The sequence below is a fragment of the Bos javanicus genome, chromosome X, assembly GCF_032452875.1.
Source record: "Bos javanicus breed banteng chromosome X, ARS-OSU_banteng_1.0, whole genome shotgun sequence".
NCBI lineage: Eukaryota > Metazoa > Chordata > Mammalia > Artiodactyla > Bovidae > Bos > Bos javanicus.
This window is the reverse complement of record NC_083897.1, coordinates 18580611-18605934: the sequence shown is the minus strand read 5'-3', so window position 1 is coordinate 18605934 and position 25324 is coordinate 18580611. Positions and strand designations below refer to the sequence as shown.

General features: G+C 39.8%; 1 protein-coding gene and 2 non-coding genes across 12 annotated transcripts; all 3 read left to right on the top strand.

Annotated features, from left to right (window-relative positions):
• The first annotated feature begins 1130 nt into the window (after window positions 1–1130).
• On the top strand, window positions 1131–25324 carry PABIR2 (PABIR family member 2). Of its 10 annotated transcripts, none has more exons than XM_061408391.1 (10): window positions 1131–2201; window positions 4660–4738; window positions 10556–10612; window positions 10909–10952; window positions 11037–11091; window positions 11342–11443; window positions 11745–11830; window positions 12366–12430; window positions 14905–15001; window positions 23760–25324. In XM_061408391.1, exons 1-10 carry the CDS (start codon window positions 2089–2091, stop codon window positions 23827–23829), a joined length of 768 nt encoding a protein of 255 aa, XP_061264375.1. In that variant the 5' UTR covers window positions 1131–2088; the 3' UTR covers window positions 23830–25324. The 10 variants fall into 10 exon arrangements, with proteins under 10 accessions (XP_061264375.1, XP_061264371.1, XP_061264376.1 ...); XM_061408387.1 differs by having other exon boundaries at window positions 22821–25324; XM_061408392.1 differs by having other exon boundaries at window positions 1133–2201; window positions 12369–12430.
• LOC133243624 (small nucleolar RNA U109) lies at window positions 14679–14768 on the top strand. Its single transcript, XR_009735174.1, has one exon. It is a non-coding gene; the product is annotated as a small nucleolar RNA U109 (small nucleolar RNA).
• LOC133243625 (small nucleolar RNA U109) lies at window positions 18420–18559 on the top strand. The gene has a single exon (XR_009735175.1). It is a non-coding gene; the product is annotated as a small nucleolar RNA U109 (small nucleolar RNA).

The following is a 25324-nucleotide window of genomic DNA, read 5'->3' as shown; positions in this document are numbered from 1 at the left end:
GTGGGATCTTCCTGGACCAAATAAACCCGTGTCCCTTGCATTGGCAGGCAGATTCCTATGCACTGTGCCACCAGGGAAGTCCTAAGAGGGAGGAAATATATGTATAACTATAGCTGATTCACTTTATTGTACAGCAGAAACTAACACATTGTAAAGCAATTGTACTAATAATAAAATTTTAGAAATAAAGGAAACTATCTAAAAGTGGTTTTAAAACTCCCATTTTATAAACAGAACATATAAACATTGAGGAATAAAATGACAATTGGGCTTGGCAAGTTTAATATGGTACAACTAAGTTGAAGAAGTTGGTAAAATTATTTCTGCAAAAGATAATTTTCCTTTTTTTTAATTTCCTTTTTAAATTTCCTGTACTTTCTAGGTATGTTTGATTAACACAGCACAGTGGCCCTCTCTCTCCCAGGGTCCTTCAAGTGGTGAGGATTAAATGAGTTAATATTTCTAAAGCTCTTAGAATATTGCCTAATATGCAGTAACTGCTATGTAGGTGTTTAATAAAATAAGTTTAATTCCAGGTCTCACATAAGCTGAATCATGACTGTTAAGTCTCTATAAAGCCTAGAAAGAAAAAAAGAAATTCTGGTTCTGTTACGGTTCTTCAGGACTTTCCCTGATAGCACTGAAACTAATGGTGCTTGCATAATGGAGGCGAGCGCTTCTCATTAACTATAGGAACTCTCATTGGGTTCTCTTTATTTTTATCCCATTGCTTTTGTCCATTCACTTCCTTTGGTCTAGTGCACCCAAATGGATGATCTAACAGTCTGCCCCAGACAAATACCAACAAAGTTGAGGGATTTAAGAAATGAGCGGGGATCACAGAAGTCAGGGTATACAAATTGGGAACGAAAAAACGTGGAAATCACATGTTTCTTTTTCCTCTTGAATACTGGCCCAAACTCCTCCAGAAAGATGATGCTCCAGTGTCTCCAAAGGATTGGTTCTTTTCAAAATCCGGCGCCAGGTTCCCGGAACCAATGCAGAGGAGAAAAGCGCCCTGCTCCCTGGAAACGCTCCTCCCCTTTGAAGGAAGTTTGCGGGGCGGGGCTCCCACGCATGCTCCGTGCCCGCAGGCCCATTGGCGCCGCTTGTGGGCGCGTGCGCAGGACCCAATGGGTGCCCGGACGCGGAAGACCTGGCTTTGCTGAGGTTCCCGCTTCGGCAGCGTGGGAGGAGTGAAAGGCTGCAGGTTGTAGATATTGGTCTTGGCCCCGAGGGGTTCCCCCGGGCCATTAGAACCCAAGAAAGGAAAAACAGGCACAGCGGCGGCGGCTGGCCAAACCCCCGACCTGTCTTCCAGGCAGGGAGGGGGTGGCGAGGAGGGGGAGCAGCTCGGATAGCAGGGCTGAGGAGCGTCCGGAACCGGGGCACGGACCATGAAGGGCTGGACCGGCTCCCCAAGCATGGGGAGCTGGAGCCGCCGAGGCCGCCCGGCCGGGCCCTGCCCGACTGTCAGCTCCTCGGTGCTAGTGCTGCCCGGGCAGCTCGGGTATCTGTAGCACGGCCCCGCTTGAGGTCGTTGGCCGAAAGAGCAGCATGAGTTCCGCTGCTGCCTAGTTTCCACACTCCTCCCTTGTCTTCTCCCTCCGTCCTGTCTCCTCTTTCCCAAACCCCGTCCTTCTCTCCTTCGCTCCTGTGCTCCTCTTTTCCCTCCACCCTGCCCTCCTTTCCCTCTATCTTCTTCCTCTCCCCTTTCTGTCCCCCTCCTTTACCTTCTTTGTCTTCCTGCTTTTCCTCTATCCTTTCCCCCTCCCTCTTGCTCTTTTCCCTCTTCCTTCCATCCCTCTTTCCTCCTCTCTCCTTTATTCTGTCACCCACCACCACCACCTCTCCATCCTCCTCCCCTCCACTCTCAGCCTCCCTTCATCATCCTCCCTTCATCATCCTCATCCTCTTTCCCTCCTCCTTCTTTCCAGCTTTTCTCCGCCCCCGCCCCTGCCCCCGCCCCCAAGCCTCCGCCCCTTAGCCCCCGCCCCCAGCTGCCAGTCCCCAGCAGCTCAGTCCTGCAGTGAGAGTCTTGGGAGTCCATAGCTAAGCACCAGGAGCAGAGCACTGTCCGCGTGCTGCATGCAAGTCTCCGACATGGCTCAGGAGAAAATGGAGCTGGACTTTGAGCCTGACACATCTGATGGGGGCACCCTCAGGAGATCTAACAGCGCTCCCTTGATCCATGGGCTCAGGTGAGGACGGTTGGGGAGGATGGAGTGCAGGGTTCAGGAGCTCCTCGACCCGCTGCAAGCAGTCTTCCTTTCCTCCAGTGAGAGTTGGAGCTCATATGAGTTCACCATGCTGAGGGGGTGGGGACTTGTCTGCTTGACAGTGACTTGGGTCCCAAGGTGGAGTGAAAGTTTGACCCTAAACTCTGGGCAGTGTGGGGAAAATGGGGCTCTCTCTACCTGGGGCTCTGTTGGCCCCTCTCAAAGGAACTACAACAGGCTTCTGGCTCTTCTAACAGGTTGCTTGCCCTGCCTAATTTACACCACTGAATATCAGACTGAAGCCCCTGGAACTAGGATTGCAACTTGACACCTGTCTCTAAGAGCTGCTATTTCTAAGCTTAGTTTAGGAACCCTGGCGTTAACAGAGGTTTACTTCGATAAATCACAGTTTATCTAATAACTTGTAATTAAATGCCACATTCGTGTCCTATTAAGTGATTCAGATTTGTCATAATGTTTTTAGATCCTAAAAATGCCTGAAACAAATTCCAGTCAATAAAAAAATGAAGGGTGGCATGTAGCTTAGGTAAGTGAAAGTGTAGGTTTTCAAAAACAATAGAAAGAATTGACCCTTGAATTTTAGTGGTAGGGTCTTGTGTTTTCCTGCCAGTAAGTCACCAGAGGGTCTATTTTAAGGCAGACTCTTGTGATAGTGAAGGTTAGGTTGGCAGACCTCTTGAGCCTATTACATTTCACTTTTGTAATTAGACAATTCATTTTAAAGCCAATTTGTGAGACCCTGTAGAAATGGAATAACTCCAAAAAAGGGGGATGGGAGTAGAATTAGCCAAAACACTAATCAAGCACACTGAAGGCAAACAGAAAGGTAATCCTTGTCTATCAAACTGATTATGATATCCTTATTTTGAGGAAAAAGCAGACTTACCTTTTGTCTTTTATTATATTTCAACATTGAGGGAATGGTGAAGTGACTCTTTGCTTTCTTAATTGTGTCCTTGGCTCTACATTTATTTTTGATACTATAGAAATAAATTGGTATTTTTTTCAATCTTTTTTTAATATAAAATTTATTTTAATTGGAGGTTAATTACTTTACATTTGTATAGCTTTTGCCATACATCAACATGCATCCGCCACGGGTGTACACATGTTCCCCATCCCGAACCCCCCTCCCTCCTCCCTCCCCATACCATCCCTCTGGGCCATCCCAGTGCACCAGCCCCAAGCATCCAGTATCAAGCATCGAACCTGGACTGGCGATTCATTTCATATATGATATTATACATGTTTCAATGCCATTCTCCCAAATCATCCCCACCCCCTTTCCCACAGAGTCCAAAAGACTGTTCTATACATCTGTGTCTCTTTTGCTGTCTCGCATACAAGGTTTTCGTTACCATAAACCAGCAGTTGTTGGAGACTGGGGTGATCCTGTTGACCTGCATTTAGACTGTTGCTGCTTTTTTGCTTCATGACTTAAGTAATTATTTGAAAGTAGCATGATGTGACAGGAGAAAGAGAGGTGACCAGGCCTAGTCCCAATTTTCTCCCTAACTGGCTATGATTAGGAATGAGTCACTTAGCCTTTCTGAGTCTCTGTTTTCTAATTTAAAATTTCAGAGAGCTGGATTAGGTGGTCTCCACCATTCCTGGAAGCCCAATCCAGTTCGGCCTTGAAAATCCTTCTTCACCTCTTGTCCTGGGCATGGTACTCTGCTCAGGACTGCAAGGGTGACCAAAACACCTCTCCCAAGGGTGTAAAACTTGCCTTTAATAAAAGGTGAAGTTGATGTCTCAAGAAGCATCTGGTTTCCCATTGTACTCTTTGGGTGCAAAGAAGGGAATGATAGCATTAGGTTTGTGGAATGAAGAGAGGCTTGTGGAGGGTCTGGGATCTGAGATGGCTATTGAAGGATAGGAAGGGTTTTGACAGAGAGTGGTGGGAGGGAGGGCATTTGAGGCAGAAGGGGCAACGTGAGCAAATCTCCAGGTCTGTTGATACAGTTGAACAGCAGGGTTCCAGAGTAGCACAAGTGTTTAGGGCAACAGGGGGAGATGTGCTGATAGGGTTCCTACTGGGCATGAGGGCTCCCCAGCCCTATTCACGTGATAGCACACGTAGGCAGTAACGTTTACAGGTAGGTCCTCTGGGGTAAACAGATGAGGTTACTGGTGTCTGGTGGTAACTGGTTTGGGGGCGTGAATTCTGACCAGAAGGAACTAGAGACAACCAGTCTGGAGCTCCGCCCCATACCTCTTCTAGCTGTCCCCCAGCCCAGAGGAGACCAGTATCTCAGCCAGCCTCTTCCACAGCACACCACTGGGCACGTTCTGCAGAGGACAGTGAGGAGTTGAGGGGCCATCGAAGACTTCAGTGTTAACCAGAGAACTGGCATTCATACAGCCAAAGGATATCTTATATGAGAAGACATAAATCATTTTATTTTTTACTTTCCAGTGACCTTTCACAGGTTTTTCAACCTTACACGTTTAGAGCTCGGAGGAATAGTACAACTGTCATGAGCCGTCACAACTTGGTAAGTATAGGAGTAAGTATCCTTAGTGGTTGGGATTGGAGGAGACACTTTCAAATGTTGTTCTTTTTTGAGATGATGTGCTAGGCACCACCGGAGAAGGTGATGGCACCCCACTCCAGTACTCTTGCCTGGAAAATCCCATTGACGGAGGAGCCTGGAAGACTGCAGTCCATGGGTTCGCTGAGGGTCAGACACGACTGAGCGACTTCACTTTCACTTTTCACTTTCATGCATTGGAGAAGGAAATGGCAACCCACTCCAGTGTTCTTGCCTGGCAAATCCCAGGGACAGGGGAGCCTGGTGGGCTGCCGTCTATGGGGTCGCACAGAGTCGGACACAACTGAAGCAACTTGGCAGCAGCAGCAGCTAGGCACCACTGCTTATAAAAGAAACAAATGATTTTACCTGTCTTGTTTACTGCTTATGCTGTGGCCATTTTCAATTTTTGGTGCAAAAAGGAAATCTGGTTAAAAATTTTTCTTGACTGTGGGACTTGGTATTTTTAAACACTATTCATTGTTTTTTGTCACTACTTGCATCATGGTTGTGAGGTAAGAAACTGTTAGTCACTCAGTCGTGTCTGACTCTTTGTGACCCCATGGACTGTAGCCCACCAGGCTCCTCTGTCCATGGAATTTTCCAGGCAAGAATACTGGAGTGGGTTGCCATTTCTTTCTCTAGGCAATCTTCCCAACCCAGGGATCAAACCCTGGTCCCCCGCATTGCAGGTGGATTCTTTACCATCTGAGCCACCAGGGAAGCTCAGAGGTAAGTCAGGATTAACTTCTAATTATATCTGAAAACAGGTCTTTATTTGTCCTAGGATGCAAAAATCATGTATATGGTAGCAGAGTATTTATTTTTGTTGGACAGAGCTATCTATTTAAAGTAAAGTCTACTTGAAAATGCTTGTATTTGCATTCCCAGTAGAGGTGCTGATGGTGACTGGTCTATATAGCCAGAGCCATCACGGATCACCTTTTTAGTTGGTCATGGTGGGATAAATTATGAAGAGGTTTTTATATAGTAGCCTTTCACGTGTGGAGTCCACTTATCCAGTAACTGCAGTGCCCCGGAAGGTATGAGGTGTAAGCAAATAGGCCTCTAAATGGCTGAACCAGATTTCCATAGTCTGTGCACAAAGGTTCATCATTTTATTTATAGGAGAGGCTCTCTGACCTCTGAATCATCTAAAATTTATGCACAGTTATAATAAGCTTCGAACTCAGTAGTGTGTGAGAAACAGCAAATCAGAAGAAGTACATTTGGGTTAAAGGTATATTAGCTGCTGCTAGCAAGGGAGGAGAGGGGAAGACCGAAAAGCAGATAGAGGTTTTTACAAAATTAGTCTGTGGCTTAGTATTCGAGCTGAGAGCCTGTTAATAGACCCTGAGGGTGTCACTGGCATCGAGCTGTAAAATAATTGATGTTCCTACAATATCTGGGTCATTAACCTTTTCTTAAATTGTAGTAATACTTACACTTATATGGTATTTTACATGTTACAGAGTACTTTCACACATTTAATTTTCATAGCAACCCCTATGAAGTAGGCAGGGCAAAAGATGTTTTTCCCAATTAAAAGATGTGGCAGCTAAGACTCAGCCAATCAAAGTGACTTGCTCTGAATCACAGTTTAGTAAGTGGCAGAGCTGGGGTTAGACTAGACATCTTCCAGTGCTATTCTGTTTGGTAAAATCTGTTTAAGAAAGGGAGGCGGGGATAGAACACTTTTAAGATTTCCAGCCAAAGTGGCTACAGATACTTCAAGGGGGAAACGATAGCTCTCTCGAGGTTTGGTTTCCTGCACCTTCTTCCCTGAGGATACTAGAAAATAGAACTACTCGTTTTTGCTGTATATGTGAAAAATCTTTCTACATGTTCTACAGCTGTGTTCTTGATATCAATAGCATAGCAAAGAAGGGAAAATGATTTTGCCCCTCTGCACTTCACTTGGCTGTTTTCTAAGATGTGAAGATTCTTAGCATCTAAGATTCTTAGATGATTTGGGGCTCATCTCGTTAATAGCCTTCCTTCTGGCTGCACTAAAATGCATGAGTTTGCTGAAGGGATGTGTGGGTGCACTCTTCTTTATTGATCCCTGTGCTCTCTTCACTCTTTCGCCTTCTCCTCTCTGGTTTTCTGGTTTAGGACACCTTCCCCAGCACCCTTTGGCTACTTGTTTCATAATATTGATTACACCATATGTATTATGTCACCACAAGCTCTACAGATCTTAATATACTTACCTGTGTCCCATCTTGGCTCAGACGGTAAAGCATCTGTCTACAGTGTGGGAGACCCGGGTTTGAGCCCTGGGTTGGGAAGATCCCATGGAGAAGGAAATGGCAATCCACTCCAGTACTATTGCCTGGAAAATCCCATGGACAGAGGAGCCTGGTAGGCTACAGTCTATGGGGTCACAAAGAGTCGGACACGACTGAGTGACTTCACTTTCACTTTTCATGTCCTATCTTAACCTGTACAAAATGAGGTGTTGCAGACTGAAATGGAAAGAGGTGTGGTTGGGGGGCTGATGAAAGAGACATGCAGAAGCAGGATCTGATTTGCTGATTAGATAAAAAGGCAGAGGGAAGGTGTACTCAGATTGACTGATATTTTATTTCTTGGTGACCAGGAGAAAAGTGTTGCCTTTATTCCAGATAGGAATTGAGAGGGATTAGACATTTGAAGGGTAAGCAGTACATTCTTTCCTGGAGTGTTGGGTTCAAGGAACCAGTGGCCCCATGTTGCTCTCCAAAGCAATATTCAAAATCTTCTCAAAAATGGCAGTCCTCCTGTCTCACCTCCTTGCACTTTCAGCAGATGACCTGAGCCTTTTCACTTTGTGGAGATGGCAGACACTTCTCTTAGATAACCAGTGACTTTCTTCTCCTGGAAGTCCTTCCCTTCACACGGGAAACTTTCCACTAATGGTTGGGAAGTTGTTGGACTCCCCTGGACCTTTGCTCAATCTGTTGTCTCTGCTCTATCTTGTGTCCTCTGTCCCTTCCTTGCTGGCTCTTGCCCTCCTGCCTTCTCCCACTTCACACATCCCATACCTGGAAAACAAGCCTCTTCCTTCATAGGTCTGTCTTTGCCTTTTTCCTATCCGCTCTCCGAGTTTTTTCAAAGCTTAATCCACACTCAGTTCAGTTCAGTCACTCAGTCGTGTCCGACTCTTTGGGGGCCCATGAATTGCAGCACACCAGGCCTCCCTGTCCATCACCAACTCCCGGAGTTCACTTAAACTCATGTCCATCGAGTCGGTGATGCCATCCAGCCATCTCATCCTCTGTCGTCCCCTTCTCCTCCTGCCCTCAATCCCTCCCAGCATCAGGGTCTTTTCCAGTGAGTCAACTCTTTCACATGAGGTGGCCAAAGTACTGGAGTTTCAGCTTTAGCATCAGTCCTTCCAATGAATACCCAGGACTGATCTCCTTTAGAATGGACTGGTTGGATCTCCTTGCAGTCCAAGGGACTCTCAAGAGTCATCTCCAACACCACAGTTCAAAAGCATCAATTCTTCTGTGCTCAGCCTTCTTCACAGTCCAACTCTCACATCTACACATGACCACTGGAAAAACCATAGCCTTGACTAGATGGACCTTTGTTGGCAAAGTAATGTCTCTGCTTTTTAATATGCTATCTAGGTTGGTCTTAACTTTCCTTCCAAGGAGTAAGACACTCAACTGCCTCTAATTCCTTGCCAACAATTCATCCAGTTTATAATCTCACGACATCGATCACAACTCCATTCAAAAACCATTCTGTAAAACTCCCCAGCACCCACTTGACCACCAGTGTCAGGGACCTCTTTTCTGGTCCCACTTGAGCTCTTTGCTCTATTTCACACCATTAACTCAGCCCATCCATTGCTCTCATTGCTGGTACCAGACACAGCTCTGCTGTTCTCTGTCCCTCTTCTGGGTTGACTTTCTAGTCCTGTCTCAAATTGACGAGTTGTGTAAGATGTAGACCTACCATCTAAACTGGTGACTTTCTCTGCAGTCAGCTTCTGGCAGTCCTGTGGCTTACCTGATTATTTTGCTGCCTTTGGGGTTTCTTTTGTTCCCCGACGGACCTGTTCATGCTCTCTGCCCTGCTGTCCTCATAGAGTCTTGCCTGCCTTATTTACTGGCCCAGTAGCTTAGCATTTTTTTTCAAATGGCCTTATCAAGAGTTCACCAACAAACATGTATTACTTTCATAATGGAAAAGAAATACTTTTGAAAAGAATTTTACTGGTAAAATTTTTCTCTTTTCAAAGACTTGGAGAGGAAGAAATAAAAGAAAGGGGTGGGAAATGAAGGGATCTCTTTTGAGGTAAAATCTTATTTCAGTGGATAACTAAAAAATTTTACCTGAATTAGCTTCTGCCTAAAACACTTAGTTTTTTTTTTTCTAATTTTATTTTATTTTTAAACTTTATAATATTGTATTAGTTTTGCCAAATATCAAAATGAATCCGCCACAGGTATACCTGTGTTCCCCATCCTGAACCCTCCTCCCTCCTCCCTCCCTATACCCTCCCTCTGGGTCGTCCCAGTGCACCAGCCCCAAGCATCCAGCATCGTGCATCGAACCTGGACTGGCGACTTGTTTCATACATGATATTATACATGTTTCAATGCCATTCTCCCAAATCTCCCCACCCTCTCCCTCTCTCTCAGAGTCCATAAGACTGATCTATACATCAGTGTCTCTTTTGCTGTCTCGTACACAGGGTTATTGTTATCATCTTTCTAAATTCCACATATATGCGTTAGTATACTGTATTGGTGTTTTTCTTTCTGGCTTACTTCACTCTGTATAATAGGTTCCAGTTTCATCCATCTCATTAGAACTGAGTTTTTTAGTTTATCACTCCTTTATACTACTTGCCACAGGAGTATTGTTTAAAGTTTGGATAGGATAGGGCCTCTTATAGCAGGATAATTGTCGTATTTGGCTTTATAGTATTACAGATTCATTCACCTTTCACTATCCCCCTGCTGTAAGATGTTAGTATGAATTTTACCTTACATTTCATGATCAGATCATGATGCTTTTTGAAGGAACATATTTTGGTACCCAAATCATTTCATCTTTGTGTTATTAGAAAATGATCTAAAGGAAAGCAACAGTTATCTTTAAAATGCACCTTGCCTCTTCATTGATTTTTTTTCTAAACTAGTAAGCTTTGTGGTGATAGCATTAATGATCAAATTTTAGAATGGACTTAGATCATGCAAGTAAAATCTCCTTATTGCAGTTTTTTAAAGTGTTTCAGTAAATATTAACTATAAATAAAATATTGTTGTTCAGTTGTTGTGTCCAACTCTTTGCAACCCCATGGACAGCAGGCTCCTCTGTCCTCCACTATCTCTCAGAGTTTGTTCAAATTAGACAAAATATTTTATTAGGCTTATTTGCTCGTCTTCCTCCATTGGTGCATTGATAATAAAAATGAATAGAATCAGGGTTTTTGCTTTCCCCTCATACAGAGTTCCTTATTTTAGTTAAGTGGGGTAATGGCTATTTCTAAGACCTGGAGTCTTTTTTTACATAAATGTACACAGCTCTGCATTCATTTGGGAAAAATGTTAAAGTCAGTGCCTGTCTAGCGACAGATGGTGCTTTGAGGTTGGACACCTGGTGTACTTTCTAAAGACTGAATGTACTGCCTCTCTAGTGCATTAATGTTCAGTGATTTAAAGAGCTCGATTTCTCAGAAGAATATGAGAAATTATCTAGGAAGAGGTTGTACACTGGCACTGACAGCAGACCACAGCTTTGTGGTTCAAAAAATAGTAAATGTTGACTTTTTCTTTCCAGTTGCTGTCAACCTCACCTAATCGGATTCCTAGCAGCAGACTGCATCAAATCAAAAGGGTAAATTTTACTTACTGGCTCAGATCTGTAATTTTCTGCGTTTTGCATTTTGATTTTATCTTCATCTTGCAGAATTAGGTATTAAAAATGAGTCAGGCTGCCACTCTGGTTAGTTATAGACAGGTTAAAATTCTTCTGAGTGGGCAGATAAAATACAGATGTGCCACAATCTTAGAATGTCAGTCCTGCTGTACTCTGATGATGTCAAACGAAGTAGAAAGGTCCTTTTCGTTTCCTTGGAAATAGAGAACTGTGTGGATAAATATTCTGTTTTCAGCACATGTTTGTCTTTGTAGGAGGAAGGCATGGACATAATGAACAGAGAAACTGCGCACGAAAGGTTAGTGCTTCACAAGAACAGGGTGTGGCCTAAGGTATGTCTTGTTTACAAGCTCTGATGGCTGTTCATTTTTGTCTGTTTTAGAGAAGTGCAAACTGCAATGCAGATAAGCCAATCATGGGATGAGAGCTTGAGCCTGGTAAAGTTTTCACATATCTGCTTGTTTTTTTAATTTTCTAGAGCCCACTGTATTATTTATTGGCTTCATTCACTTTTGGCCCTCCTGTTTCCAAATTTGAATTCAGCATTTGATCTCTGCTTTCTCACCAGAATATGAAATTACAACTTTTAGGAGTGTATATCTGTAAAAGCGTAGGTGTGTTTGTGTAGTAAAGAACAGTGATGTGTTGACTTGTGAATTATGAGGAAATAACACTTTCTTTTTACAGAGTGATAGTGATTTTGACAAGCAGGAGAAATTATATTCTCCTAAAAGGATTGACTTCACTCCTGTTTCTCCTGCACCATCACCCACCAGAGGATTTGGAAAGGTAGGTTCACTGATAAGATATTAACTCTCTTTCACACACTGAGCTGATTAATTTCTGTAATGCACAATACACAAACACAAATCACCTAATTTTTGATGAATTCAATGACTGGAAGGAAAATTAATTGAAGTCTATGGTAGTAATTTGAGGAAAAATCTATCACTCTATCTATCCATCCATCTGTTCTCTAATAAACATATATGAGAGACAGGTCAGTAGTTCTAAAATGTTTTTGTCATTTTGAGAAGAATCTTTTGAAAACTGGAATACTAGAACTATTTTAATATATGTTTTTTCCTAGCAATGTTTTTCACCATCCTTGCAGATGTTTGTGAGCAGCAGCGGGCTACCACCAAGTCCCGTTCCTAGCCCAAGACGCTTTTCCACGTAAGTAAACCTGCTTTTTCAATGTGGATGAAAGGCTGTTCATTAAATTTGTCTCTCTGGCGAACTTTTCCTTCAGCATTTTATTATGGAAATTTCAAACAGCAAAGCTGAAAGAATTTCACAGTGAACATCTATATAACTACCACCTGTATATTCAACTGTTAACATGTTACCATATTTAATTTTTGAGACATAGTGCCTGTTTATGTTCGGTTTACATTTCACGCATATGGAAATGTATTCTTTATAAAAGTAAGGAAAAAAATGTTAGCCCAATCAAAATCCCAAATAACTCATTTATAAGATTTATCTTAAAAAAAAAAAACTGTTGTGGATATTTTGTCTTCAGAAATGAGTTTTTAAAAATGGCTTAAAATGCCATGTTATTCCAGATTGTCATATGCCAGGTCAGATCATGTATTGGCATTTCAATTACTCCGCCTACAACACAGATATTGTCCATTTCTCCCTATATGGCTATAAATTGTATTGATTTGCCAAAAGTACTTACTGTTATCCTGTTTATTCTTTAAAGCAGGAGAAGCCAGAGTCCAATCAAGTGCATTAGGCCCAGTGTTCTTGCTCCTCTTAAAAGAAAAGGTATGCATCGCCCTTCTGCTGTTAAACATAGTCCAGCTTGAATTACAAATTAACAGTTTCTGTCTGAAATTAGTTCAAAGCTTAACTCCTTTTTTCTAAAGAAATAGTGCAATATTCTTTTCCAGTGTATGCTTTATTGACTCTAAATTCTGGGAATTAGTTGTTTGATACCGTCTGTATTTTTTTTTACACTTCATAACTGAGTCTTATTCATGTATTCATATAATCAATATATGTTTGAGAAATTTCGCCTCTCAGCAATCTGAATATAAAAGAGATATGTTGATATGTTGCAGAAGTGTGTGTTACTGTCATAGCAAATAAGTCCATACACATGCTGTATGCTCAAATATAAGCCACTACCAAATGATGGCTTGCCAAACAGAACAGCCTCCCATTCAAGTCTCTGTAGGGTTTTTGATATAATAGAGTGCTCTGTGTGTGTGTGTGGTTTATAAGAAATACACTTTATTTTTTTCTTCTTTTAATTTATGCTTTAATTGAAGTCTAGTTGATTTACAGTGTGTTAATTTCTGCTGTACAGCAAAGTGATTCAGTTATACACATCTATATATTCTTTTTTATATTCTTTTCCATTATGGTTTATTCCAGGATATTGAATGTAGTTCTCTGTGCTATACAGTAGGACCTTGTTGTTTACCCATTCTATATGTAATGGTCTGCATCTACCAACCCCAAGCTCCCAAGGAGTGCTCTTTTAATTACATTATTTTAAACCACAAAGCACTAAATGAAAATGATCTCACTCAGTGCTAGTTTTAGATGCTTATAGAGGGCACCCAATGGAGTCTATTTAAAGAAAGGCAAAGAAATTTAACACGGGTTTAGTCATTATTCCTGGGGATATAACCACATGATTGCAAGTGTTGGATGTCATTTTAAATGAGAGTTTTAATGATAATTCTGAAAAAGCAATTTAGTAAGTTTGTGTGTGTGTGTGCAGATCACCTCCAGGGCTAGTAAACAAATCAACTCTTCTAATGTTAGGTAAACTGATACTTGCGGCTTTGGTGAAAACTTTCCATCAGTATCATACACAGATTCGAAAGTGCTATATTTCAGACAACTTAAAATTAAAGATGGTGTGCTCTGGGGAACAGATGTGGATACAGTGACAGGATTTGTATTTAGTGAATAGATTTTAATTTGTGAATAGTCTTTTTCCTTAATGCTGCAAGGAATTATTTACAATCCTGAGAACCTTCTCAGGAGCTATGATATGAAAGTAAAGCTTAGAAATTAAAGCTAGTATTGTTATTAGTATTAATTTTAAATATATTATAGGAAGTTGGTGGAGCTTAATATGGTTGTTCCATTTCAAAGCTATTCCAAAATATACCAGCAGATGGAGGGATTCTTTGCTCAAAAAGGCTAAAGTCTTTTGCTAATGAAGTGTTAAAAGCCTGGCAGCAGCTTTAAAAAACTGCATATTAAAGCATGGAAAAAAGCAAATGAAAATATAACCTTTCTTGAATTTCAGTAATTTTCAGGATAGCTCCAGAGGAAAGATAATATGAATTAATTAATAATATGGGGGGGGGGGAAATGAATGTTGTGTTTGTTCTTCCTTGATCTTTTTCCATCATAAGACTCTTGTAGAGGTTTAAGTTCATGGTTGCTAATTTCCTAATGGAGTATAGATAAGCCCATGAATTAAATTGTCTTTAATGTTTGATTTTAAAGCTCAGATAAAGAGCTTTGAAACCAAGGTGTATATGTGTTTTAAACCATAGCTTATTTGGAAAGGAGCTTTTTCTGTCTAATTTAGAGTTGTTAGTCTTTGGTCTCCCGCGGCAAAATATTAAGTGTTATTTCTTCCAATGTAAAGTGTTTCTATCCGCAGTTCTGAGAAAATCTACAGGATTGAAGTAGCCAGTACAGCATTAATTTTGTGAACTAATTAATAATTGCTTTTAATTACAGATGTGCTTTTAAACTTGCATATTTTCTAATCTTCATTTTCACTAAGTAGCCTAAAGCAATCTTTGATTTATATGTTCTTTATCAGCCTGCATACTTTAGAGTCCATTTGACTTCATCTCAGGAAATGTTTTGATATTAAAATATATAAAATCAAGAGTCTTTACTAATCATCTAGCATAAATTGTTATTCACTAGGAGCTTCAGCTATTAGGGGATACTTTTTTTCTGTTGTGGTTAGTCTTGATTCATTTTGCCTAATGAAGTCAGTGTTTCAGTCTTCTATTAAAGAAATTGACTGTGTGGACAGCATGCTATGTACAATAAATGAGAAGGTATTTTTAGGGCTGCTGACTTTTTAGTTGAGGTTATGTGGCAGTGTATTTCTTCTACATTAAAGCACATAGAAAAATAGCTTTCAAGTAACAGCCTGAAGTATTCTGATCTTTGGTCACACAAAGATCACCCCATTTTAGCAGCAAGCCTGTATCTGTAAAATCACATTATGGTAGCATCACCTCTTTCTGTTTTAGGTGAAATGGAGACCGAAAGCCAGCCCAAGAGGCTCTTCCAAGGCACCACCAATATGCTGTCTCCAGAGGCTGCACAATTGTCTGATCTCAGTTCATGGTAAAAAATGAAATAAAACCCCAAAGATATGAAGGGATGATGTATTTGAAAAGAACCGCAGCAAAAGTATATTGGAGTGATGTAAAATATATTCAACTTTTTATCCATGCTCCCTAGAGGTGAAATCTCCGTGGAGGTGTAGGCATTGTAAGAATCTAGATTGTTTGAAAGTCAGTACTACCTTTGGAAGTGTGTGTACCTTTTTGACATCTTCACTTTCCTGCCTAGCTCCTGTTAGGTCAGCCTCTCAATAGTTGCTGTTGGTATGGGAGTGTGTCGGTAGCTGGATGGCATGAGAAGGAGTTTCTGGGCTGTCCTGGGTAGTGTCCTGCTCTGCCTGCATTTTGTATTGGATTGGCCAAAAAGTTCATTTGGGTTTTCCCACAAATTTAAACAAAGTTTTTGGCCAAGCCAATATTCTATCCTTTTACCTTAGCAGAGAACACCAGCATTTCTTAAGCAGGTCATTTTCTAAATAGCACTATCTGTTGATATAAAATCTTTTTTGAATATTTTGGGGTATTCTGTCACAATCCTAAGGTTTCATTTAAATAGTAACATTTCCAGATTCCTGTGGTCTGTTCACATAATTTCTTTTTTAGTTTGACTCATCTGAGTTTAGAAGTTTAGCTTAAGGCTCTTTAGTGTTTTTGTGCAAAGTTAACTTCTTTTCCTATACCCAAAGTTGAGTACTTGGATTCCAACATGTATTGAGAGGAAAGGGAAGGGATTATAGCAGTGGCCAGGTGATATTTGGAAATCTTTCAGTATCCATCAACTTGTGTATATGTTTGTGTGTGTGCACACACGCATGTGTGTGTGTGTTAGTTGCTCAGTCATGTCTGATTCTTTGTGACCCCATGGACTACTGTAGCCTGCCAGGTTCCTCTGTCCATGGAATTCTCCAGGCAAGAATACTGGAGTGGGTTGCTGTGCACTCCTCCAGGGGATCTTGCGAACCCAGGGATCGAACCCAGGTCTCCTGCATTGCAGGCAGATTCTTTACTGTCTGAGCCACCAGAGAAGCTCCCTTCCATCAACTTGCTGAGTACCTATGTTATAGATGCAATTGTGTAGAGCCTTTCAGAACTTTTTGATTTGAGTTTTACGGCTAAGGATTTTTTAAAAAGAGCCCCAGAGGGCATTCACTTTAAAAAGAATGATGTCCTCTAAATGGAAGATGTATGTAAGCCACTTATAAGTTATACAGACTGACAATTATTGCTTTCCAATCACTTATTCATTGTTTTGTCTAAGATAACCCCTGCTTCTTGTTCACCAAGAAGTCACAGATTGTTCTGGCTGATTCGACTAATTGATCAGTACTGTTCTAACCTTGGAACACATGCCTTTTAGATTGTTCTAGCTATTTTCAGCCCCACACTCTCTCTTCTCTCATCCCTGTCTGTCCTTGGTAGCTTAGTGTGCTAATTTTGGTATAGAGTGCCTTTCCAGGTATGTAGATGATTGCAAAGAGAAAACTTCAAAAGCTTGTTGAGAGGACTAGCAGGTGAAATTCTATACTGAGTGGAAACTGCATATCACTTTTATGGTAAAGTAGGTTTTAATATAGGCACATGACATTATAAATAGATTTGCTTACCCAGTTACTAACCAAGTAACCAAGTTCATGTTAAAAGATAAGAAAGCATTCACCAAATTAAAAACATACAGGGTGAGGCGATTTTTTTTTTCAATATTGTTATAGGGTGACTGTGCTCAATGCCATGAAACAGGTTCACACAAGTAAGGAAGGCAAAGAGAATGTATGTTATTTACCAAGGGTCCTCTCCTTTTGTTCAGATGTTTATTCCTCTGAGCAGCACAATCTAAGGTGTCTATGATGGTGACTGTTATGAGGCTTCTGTGTTTGTTTGGCTGTACCACATGGCTTGTATGATCTTAGTTCCCTGACCCGGGATTGAACCCAGGCTGCAGCAGTGAAGGCCCAGAATTCTAACCACTAGGCTACCATGGAACTCCTGTGAGGCTTGTTTCTATTGCTACACCTCTGTCCTCCGTGGACGTGTGACTGGCTGTGGGAGTCTTGGGAACATCAGCACTCTTGCTCTGTAAACACAAAAAGTATTGCCTCTGGATGCCTCTTTTCCATTATTAACTGACTTTGTTAGAATGTCAAAGAATAATGTATAGGCAGAAGGGAGAAGATAAAAAAGAGATAACATAGCAGATCATTCACAACTAAAGAACAGGGAGTGGAACAGCCAAGAATTGACTATTCCTAGAATATCCAACTCCTATAGAATTAAGATTTTTAAAGAACAATGCACAATGCTGTATTTTATTAATGCCTACCTTTATAACACAAACATAAATAAGTGATAATGATAGTAAAAAAAATTTAACTGCAAAGTAAATGGGCATATTTGGGACTAATAAGAATATTAAAAAACAGACCCAATACAGTTTTGCTACAGGGAATAGTAGTAGAAAATTTCTGGTTAATAGACTGTCATAAATTTGGAGTAATCAAATTATCTAAACCAGTAAAAAAAAAAAAAGTGTCACCTCACATTGGAGAGGTTTGCTTTATTCATGGCTACTCATAGAGTGCTGATAAGCCAACATACAGCTCACATAATTTTTTAAAAGAAATTTAATACTCAAAATTCACAACACTCAGTGTCAAAGATATTTAGGTGATTAAACTTTTCAAATGGTGTTTTTAGTAAGTTTGTAGCATCTGGACTTCTGAGGATATTAAAGCTGACAATTGCACTAAGACTTCTGTAACACCTTGTATACTGAGATTGCTGACATTTATGTCTATAGTTAAGACAATTTAAAATGAGTTATTCATGATATGTAAAAATCAGATTCTGCTTTTGCAGAAAATTTTTTATTCCTGTCTCTTAAAAGCAGTTTCATTGATCAGACATATTCTTAGAAATGAGGACAGAGACAGGAACTAACTGTGTTCTTGTTTCTGCTGCCAAGGATAACAATCTACTCGATAACTAAAGGAAACCACTTTTATACATTTTAGGGAAGAAATGGTATCAGATTGTTAACAGGTATTATCTCAACATTTCAGTCATTACAGTTTGTTCCCTGCCCCATTCCACAAAGAAAAGATAGGTTTTAAAATTTGAAAGTTTATATACTAGTAATGATCTTTAAAATTTTGCATTTTTGAAGTATAAATTAAATGAGAAGTTTGAGTATGGACCCATATGGAGTTGGTGTCCAGTGCTCCAACTGCTGTGCAAAGGAATGGTATACATCCTTTTTATAAATGTACTTTTTACTAAAGATTCTGCAGTCTTTGCCGACCAAATCTGGGGAACTTTGCCCACCACAAGGCAAGGATTATGTCATTCTGCATTTAGTCCTTATGAACATCAAAGAGTTTGACTGTACCTCAGAAGTACACCTTTGCATGGTGCTTTGATGCTTTTTGCATGCTGGGGACTCTTGTTCTGCTCCTCATTCTTTTGAGAATAAAATTGTCTGTGGCATGCTGTGTAAAATAAAGGCATTTTCAGAGCTGCTAACCATGTAGTTAAGATTATATGATACTCTGTTTCTCCTACCAAAAAGGAAAAAGTCTCCCATGAAATTTCTTGCCCAGTGCTTTAGTGTTAACATGACTGCTGACTTACCTCTATGATTTTTTAAAAAAATATTTTCCATTAGATTTATCTTAGTAATTTTTGACAGTATTTTTAATGTTCTATGTGTCATGGCAAGAAAATTTTATCGTGAAAATATGACACGTGCAAAGAATAAGTTTTAATTGTGATTTGATGATAGAAATGTTTACATTATACTTGAAGATTGTTTTGTGAGTAGCTTAGACTTCTGTGCTGATACTTTTTGTTTGGTGTGTTTAAAGAGTATTTTTAATTTAAAATGTTTTCTTCCCATTTTATTGAGTTTTATTCATATACAGCACTGTATACGTTTAAGGTGTACAGTATAATGATGTGGCTTAAATACATCATGAAATCATGACCACAGTAGGTTTAGTGAACATCCATCATCTCCTATAGATACAAAATTAAAGAAATAGAAAAAGAAATTTTTCCTTTTGATGAGAGCTCTTAGGATTTGACTCACAACAACTTTTCTTTGTAACATACAGCAGTGTTAATCATCTTTATCATGTTGTACATTACATCCCTATGTGCTGATACTTTTAAACTCCTGTCCCCAAAGTGACAGTGGAAATGATCATATTTAAATGATCTTAAAAATATAGAGGTTATATAGCAAGATAATGCTGGGTCTTCATAAGGTAAGCTAGTAGAGACCAGAGAACATACTCTATGGACCAGGTTAACCCCCACCAAGGGGTCCGGGGATGCCCTGTAGTCTTACCTTATGCTAAAATCTCTACTGGGGTTGCTGGGCTATGGCTGATTTCTAGCACATTTACCTACCTGCCATTGGTCTCATAGAACCCAGATTATTGACTGGTCAAGGTTCAGAGTGGTTCAGCCAGATGGATAGTAGCATGAGTCACACTGGACAACCCAGTTTTGTTATTACTTTATCATTGAATGCTTTAATGAGTCCCTTAGCTTTTTCCCTTTCTCCCTTAGCTTTTTTAGACAGAGAGCACTACTTTAAGAGTCATAAATATTTTTGGTGATATGGTTCAAATAGTGCCTCAGTTTGTATAGTCAGTGGCTGGAATGAATTAGTTTACTTTTGTTTCATGTATTCTTATGTCCAATTTGAATTATTTAGGTCCTTTGCTTTCCTGCCGTTGTTTGGCTTTGGGCCATTAGTCTAAGGCTCATTAGCACCTCCACCAGAGCTTAAACTGGGGAATAAAAAGAGAAACTTAAATTGGACCATACATTTTGCTTCTGAAGCCCTAGTAGAAGGTTTAACAGCAGACACTGAAAATCACTTGTGTACAGTGATCTCTCTACGGATTGCAAAATCACATAAGCCTTGCTTGTGAATATATTAATAATGTGTAATCTGTGACCTGTAGTCACTGCTTCTAGGACCGTGTATAGTAGTGCCAGGTTAATTAGAAGAGAAACTGGATTTTAGTTTAGTGAAAATATCTGGTTAAAGGTTTACCAGGCTCTGAATCTAAGTTGCACTATAGACAAAATGCAAGTATGCTATTCTTTGTCAATGAAACAAAATTATATATGTTTATACTTAATACCAGAGAAGAAATTCCTAAAAAAATACATGAAGTGAAATGTTCAGACTCATTTTTTTTTTTTGTAAACGTCCCCGTTACCTTATTTCTTTAAGGTAATCAACAGTGTCAGAAGACCAGATTTCACAGCATGAGTCATGTTCTGTGTTTTTGAATGAATACAGATTCACCAAGCAAGCAGGTTTTATTGCAAATGGAATCTTTTAACCCAGGGCACACCATCAGTCTGGTTAGAATAAGAAAGTATTTATATTCAGATTATCTGCTTGGTGGCCAAATGTTAATCCAAGCCTGTTTCTTCCTGCCAACTAGCAGAGAGCGTGTCCTTCAGCTTCCCAGCCAATATGTGCTTTAGGAAAGTAAATTCATTTTAATATTAGTCTAGGCAAAATGCTGCAGGAGGAAAAATCACATATGTTCCAAAGGCAAATATAAAGGTCTTTTGATTTTCCAATGTCTTAGATTATCTGTGCAACTGTTTTCAGTACTTTGAATAATTTCATATTTTAGACCCGTTTTGCCATTTGGGTGAAAAAAATACTAGAGCCAGCTAAATTTTCCAAACTTCTTACTTAAAAGTGGTATTATTAATGATGCATTTGACAGCAGTAAGCATAGAGTAGGAGGACTGTGGAATATACTGTTTCCATTTTTATTTTTACTTTTCCAAAGGCTATTTGTATTCTGTTTCCACCTGAAAACAATCCACAAGCAATAGAAAAAAAGGACATTTTGAAGGAAACTAGAAGAGTAGAGAAACTGGGTTAGGGAAAGTTACATTTTATTAAGGGTGGTACAGAGCCCAGAAACTTCCAAATGAACCATAGGTTATTTAACAATGGAAATATATTAATTTGGAAATTTATAGAAACGTTGCTATTAAAGTCATAATGCTTAGTCTCAGAGCAATTAGATCAGGATGGGCTTTTGCAAAGGAGCTAGTGATCAAACTTAAACTAGAACCCATACTTGCTGATTCACAATTCCTTCTCCAATCCTTTGCTTTGTTTCCTTTTCAAAAATAAAAAAGTATGGGAATTCCCTCGTGGTCAAGCAGTTAGGACTGTGCTCTCACTGCCAAGGGCCTGGGTTCAATTCCTGGTCAGGGAACTAAGATCCCACAAGCCTCATGGCAGGGGCAAAAGTTAAAAAAAATAAAAAGTATGTCTGTGTCGATCCTAAAACTGCCTGACTCCCTCGCCAGCTTTCTCTCATCATGTTCTTGCTCTTTGTGCTGTAGCAACAGTACCCTGCTTTTGGCTCCTAGGCATACCCATGCTTCTTCCCCAACTTTACCCAGTTAATGCCTACTCATCTTTCAGATGACTGCTCAAATATCACTTTGAGGGAGCCTCATTTCTCCGTATTCCTCCAAATTAGATCTGGTCACCCATGTTATATACTCTAAGAACCCCTTGCATCTTTTCCTGCTTTGATCACAAATTTGAATTATATATTTATTAGTATGGTTATTTAAGTGTGCGTCTCCTGTACTATACTGTAAATTAGATGCAGGCAGGGATCATGTGTGTCTTATATCCCTTTGTATTTCTGATATCTAGCATACATTCTGCACTTGGCAGGTACTCAGTAAATATCAGAAGAAGTGAAATGAGTGGATGAGTGAATTCAGGCCAAATCTAGAGCATAGAGATTACATGTTGGATTGACAGGAGTCACAGCTAGGAGGGCAGCCTGGGTCAGATTTTGAGGCCTGTGAATTGTGACTGCTAAAGTCTGAAGCTGGATTTGTGATGCAGGTGAGCTTGATTGTTGGGAGACGTGGTCGCCTGGACCGGATGGGTCAGGTATCCCCAGACTGGGTTCTAGAGGCTCTTGATGCCCAGATCAGGAGTCTTAGTGGAAAGAGAGGAGCAGAAGCCAGTTATCAGGATTAAAGGGGCAAATAGTCTGTGAGGGTATTGAGACCATGGATCCAGAGCATTCCATGTAAATGCTTGACTGGATGGTAACTGAAGGAATTAAAGAAAGGAGCCTTTTAGGAATAGGAGGGAGACGTTTGTGTTTTGAAAGCGAGAAGAAAGGAAATAGTCTAAGAAATTCATAAAATCAGAAGAACATAAAAGGCAAATGATGGAGGAGAGTAGGAAAAAAAAATGTGTCTTTTAATGTAGGACCTCTTGGGAGTGGGGAAGTAACAAAATCCAGAGCAGTTGAAAGATGGTTTGGGAATGGAGGGACAGTGAAGCAGTATACTTGCTAGAATACTTCCAACAGTCCAGAGTACCTCCAAGAGTAACCATTCCTCTTACCTGAAGGCTGACAGGAAGGTAAGAATATTAAGATAAAGATAAAAATAATTTAAAAAAGAAATATAAGGGTAGAAATCTCTTGAACTGAAGGTAGGGGAACTCCCTCACAAAAACCATGACACATCCAGAAGAACACTTACTGGTACATTGGACCTTCCAGTGCCTCCACGAGAGCACCCAAATAATAAAGAGCCTGGAGTGTCTGACTTGGGCTGTGACACTGTCCTCTCTCAGATGTCTGAACACAGGACATTCTGTAGTTTGTTGTTGCTTTTATGCTGTTTATGATTTGCCAGTGCTGTACTGATCCACGAGTTCCTGAAACCATGTCGTTGCATGTTATGTTTGCCCTTACCCTGACAGATGCATCTGCTTATAATTCTTTTTGCTTTGTCCTCAGTTCAGATATTTTGGATGGCAGTAATAGCGGCAGTGGCTTGTCCTCAGAATCGCTGGCTAAAGGCAGCACAACTGCAGATGCTCCAGTAGCATGCTCCAATTCATGTTCTCCGTTCATCTTGATGGAAGATCTCTCACCCAAGTGACTTACCCATTTCTGATTCAGTGTTCTAACTGCTGTTTCCTGCATAATACATTCAGGGAGGAACGCAGAGAACTTTGATCCATAATGAGGATTAAAGTGTTACTGATCTAAACCATTTTGATGCCAGTATGTTTTGGCACCACTTTTCTCTAAAGTTTGATTTTATAAGTGTAGTAACCTTACTTACGTTTCTTTACGCTGATCTCATTTTGAGCTAGTAATGAAATCTCAAATACTCATTTTTGATTGCTTAGAGTATATACATATATATATAAAATTTCTCAGTGCTTCAAAGAGCACCTATTTTAGAGTCTATAGTTTAAGGAAAGCACTAATATGTATTTTCAATAATGGTTCTTTTCCCCAGCAGTGACATGACAGCTGGAGTTGATCAGAAATTCTCTTGCTTGAGAGATTTTTGTTGTTGTTGTTCATAAGTCTCAAATCTCTTTACCTCACAATATTAGATTAATTGCTTTTGATGATATTACATTTTTATTTTTCTGCATCAGCTTCAAGTACATTATTTTGTTTCCCTTTCATGTTTGACCCGCTTCCTTGCCATTTCTCACAGAGGGGACAAAACATGTCGTTGCTCTCATTACTATCCATATCGCTTCTTTTCTATTGGAGTATAGGATGTGAGGATTGATTATAGTGCTAAGAATGTAAACAGACTTACAGGATGCTGGATTTAGTCACCACAGCTTCTTATGACTTATCTACCCCAGTTGATATTGTTCTCCTCAAACCTGTTGCCCTAAGGAATATATAAAATATTGTTAATGTTTCTAGGTGGTGTTTTCAAGGAGAAGAAATTCCTGCCTTGACCAGATGTGTGGAGCACCTACAAATGAATGAATAATGTTATTTACACACAAACCACTATGTAGAAAAGCATACATGGAGCTTGACAGCTTGTCTCTGGTGGTGTAAGGAGGCCTGAAGGGCCTTGGGGTTCACTGTTGTGCTGTTATAAGCTATTTATCATAAGGTAGGGTAGAAAGGGGGCTTTATGTGTCTGATTGCTACATATTGTTTCTATTGCTGCTTCTTTCTGACTACTTTTTTGTCATTAGTGTCGTTTGTTTTTGTTGTGTGGTGAGTGGTCCTACTGACTGTATTTTGATTGTTGTGTTGCCACCAGAATCAGAATCCAGTTTAATAAAAGGTCAAGGAAGCTTTTAGGAGCTACCAAAGTCAGTGTCATTGTGCATTCTGCTTTTAAGAAGCTGTTGGAGCTGTCAACAGTGTACATGATAGTAAATGTGCAGTACCATAAGTTATTTAACATTTAAAAGAGGAAAATCGCGATAGAGCTGTTTTAAAAACCTGAGTGTAATCTATTGCTGTGTTATTTATTGTTTAAAACTGTGCAAAATGTCTGTAGATTTCTTACAGTGTTCAGACATCGTGGTTGGGTTGTCTGTATTTGACATGCAAATTTGCCTGCTAGGACCATAATATTCCATTTTTAAATGAATGTAAGAAGTGAAAACTACTGCATTTGAGTCTTTTGAAGGCAAAGATCCTTGAATTTTAAAGCAAGATGATGTACTTTGAGGGTGCTCACAGACTAGTAATACTGTAGGGCTCGAAGGGAAGCCTGTTCTCTCTGAATTATAAGAAAGCATCACTTAGCTTGCAGAAGTAATTCTGTTACAGCATCAGCTGTGTTGTTTATTTTAAATTGTGATAACCACCATCATGGCCATTAATGGCTTTATCTCTCATATTGGCTTTCACCTGTGCAAAATCCATAATCCTTCAAACTTAACATGAATGTATATATTATGAAGATTCTTCTCTAGGATGCTATTTTAAAGAAAAATTACTTCAATAGTATGCAGTAGGTTTATTCTGTTTATGAAAGAACCATGTTAAGAGTTTCTGCCTATATAATACTGAGAGATGGTTTTCTCCTATAGGATATTTATCCACCTTCTCTCTACTGTCTTCTTTGCCTTAAGGGACACTTTTAGCCATCATTTTTTGGGCTCTAATTTAGGACTCTTGAGACATAACCTTTAGAATGTAATGATATTTAAATTTGTTTCTGAAATTCTGTGGTGGGGTAGAATTGGGATAGGAAAATGAAATTAATTGTTCCACTAGTTTGAGAACTAGGAGGCAAGATGATTCACTTTACTATTTAAGCCAAGGTTCATTTTTATCATTTAAAGTGACTAGAAAGTTAAGTTTCTGCAGGGGTTGTTTTGGAATAAATAAAAGATAGAGATGCTAGCCTTCAGATGAGCTTTGGTGACAGTACTTTATTTTTATATATGGTCTAATATTTGGAAAGTGATCATTGTTATAAAGTAAAATTCTCTCTTCCTATTCTAATACTATATCATGTT

Coding starts and splice junctions, on each gene's coding strand:
- PABIR2 (XM_061408387.1), top strand. CDS start 2,089: ATGCAAGTCTCCGACATGGCTCAGGAGAAAATGGAGCTGGACTTTGAG. Junction 10,613..10,908: donor GACTGCATCAAATCAAAAGG/GTAAATTTTACT, acceptor TTGTCTTTGTAG/GAGGAAGGCATGGACATAAT. Junction 11,831..12,365: donor AGCCCAAGACGCTTTTCCAC/GTAAGTAAACCT, acceptor TATTCTTTAAAG/CAGGAGAAGCCAGAGTCCAA.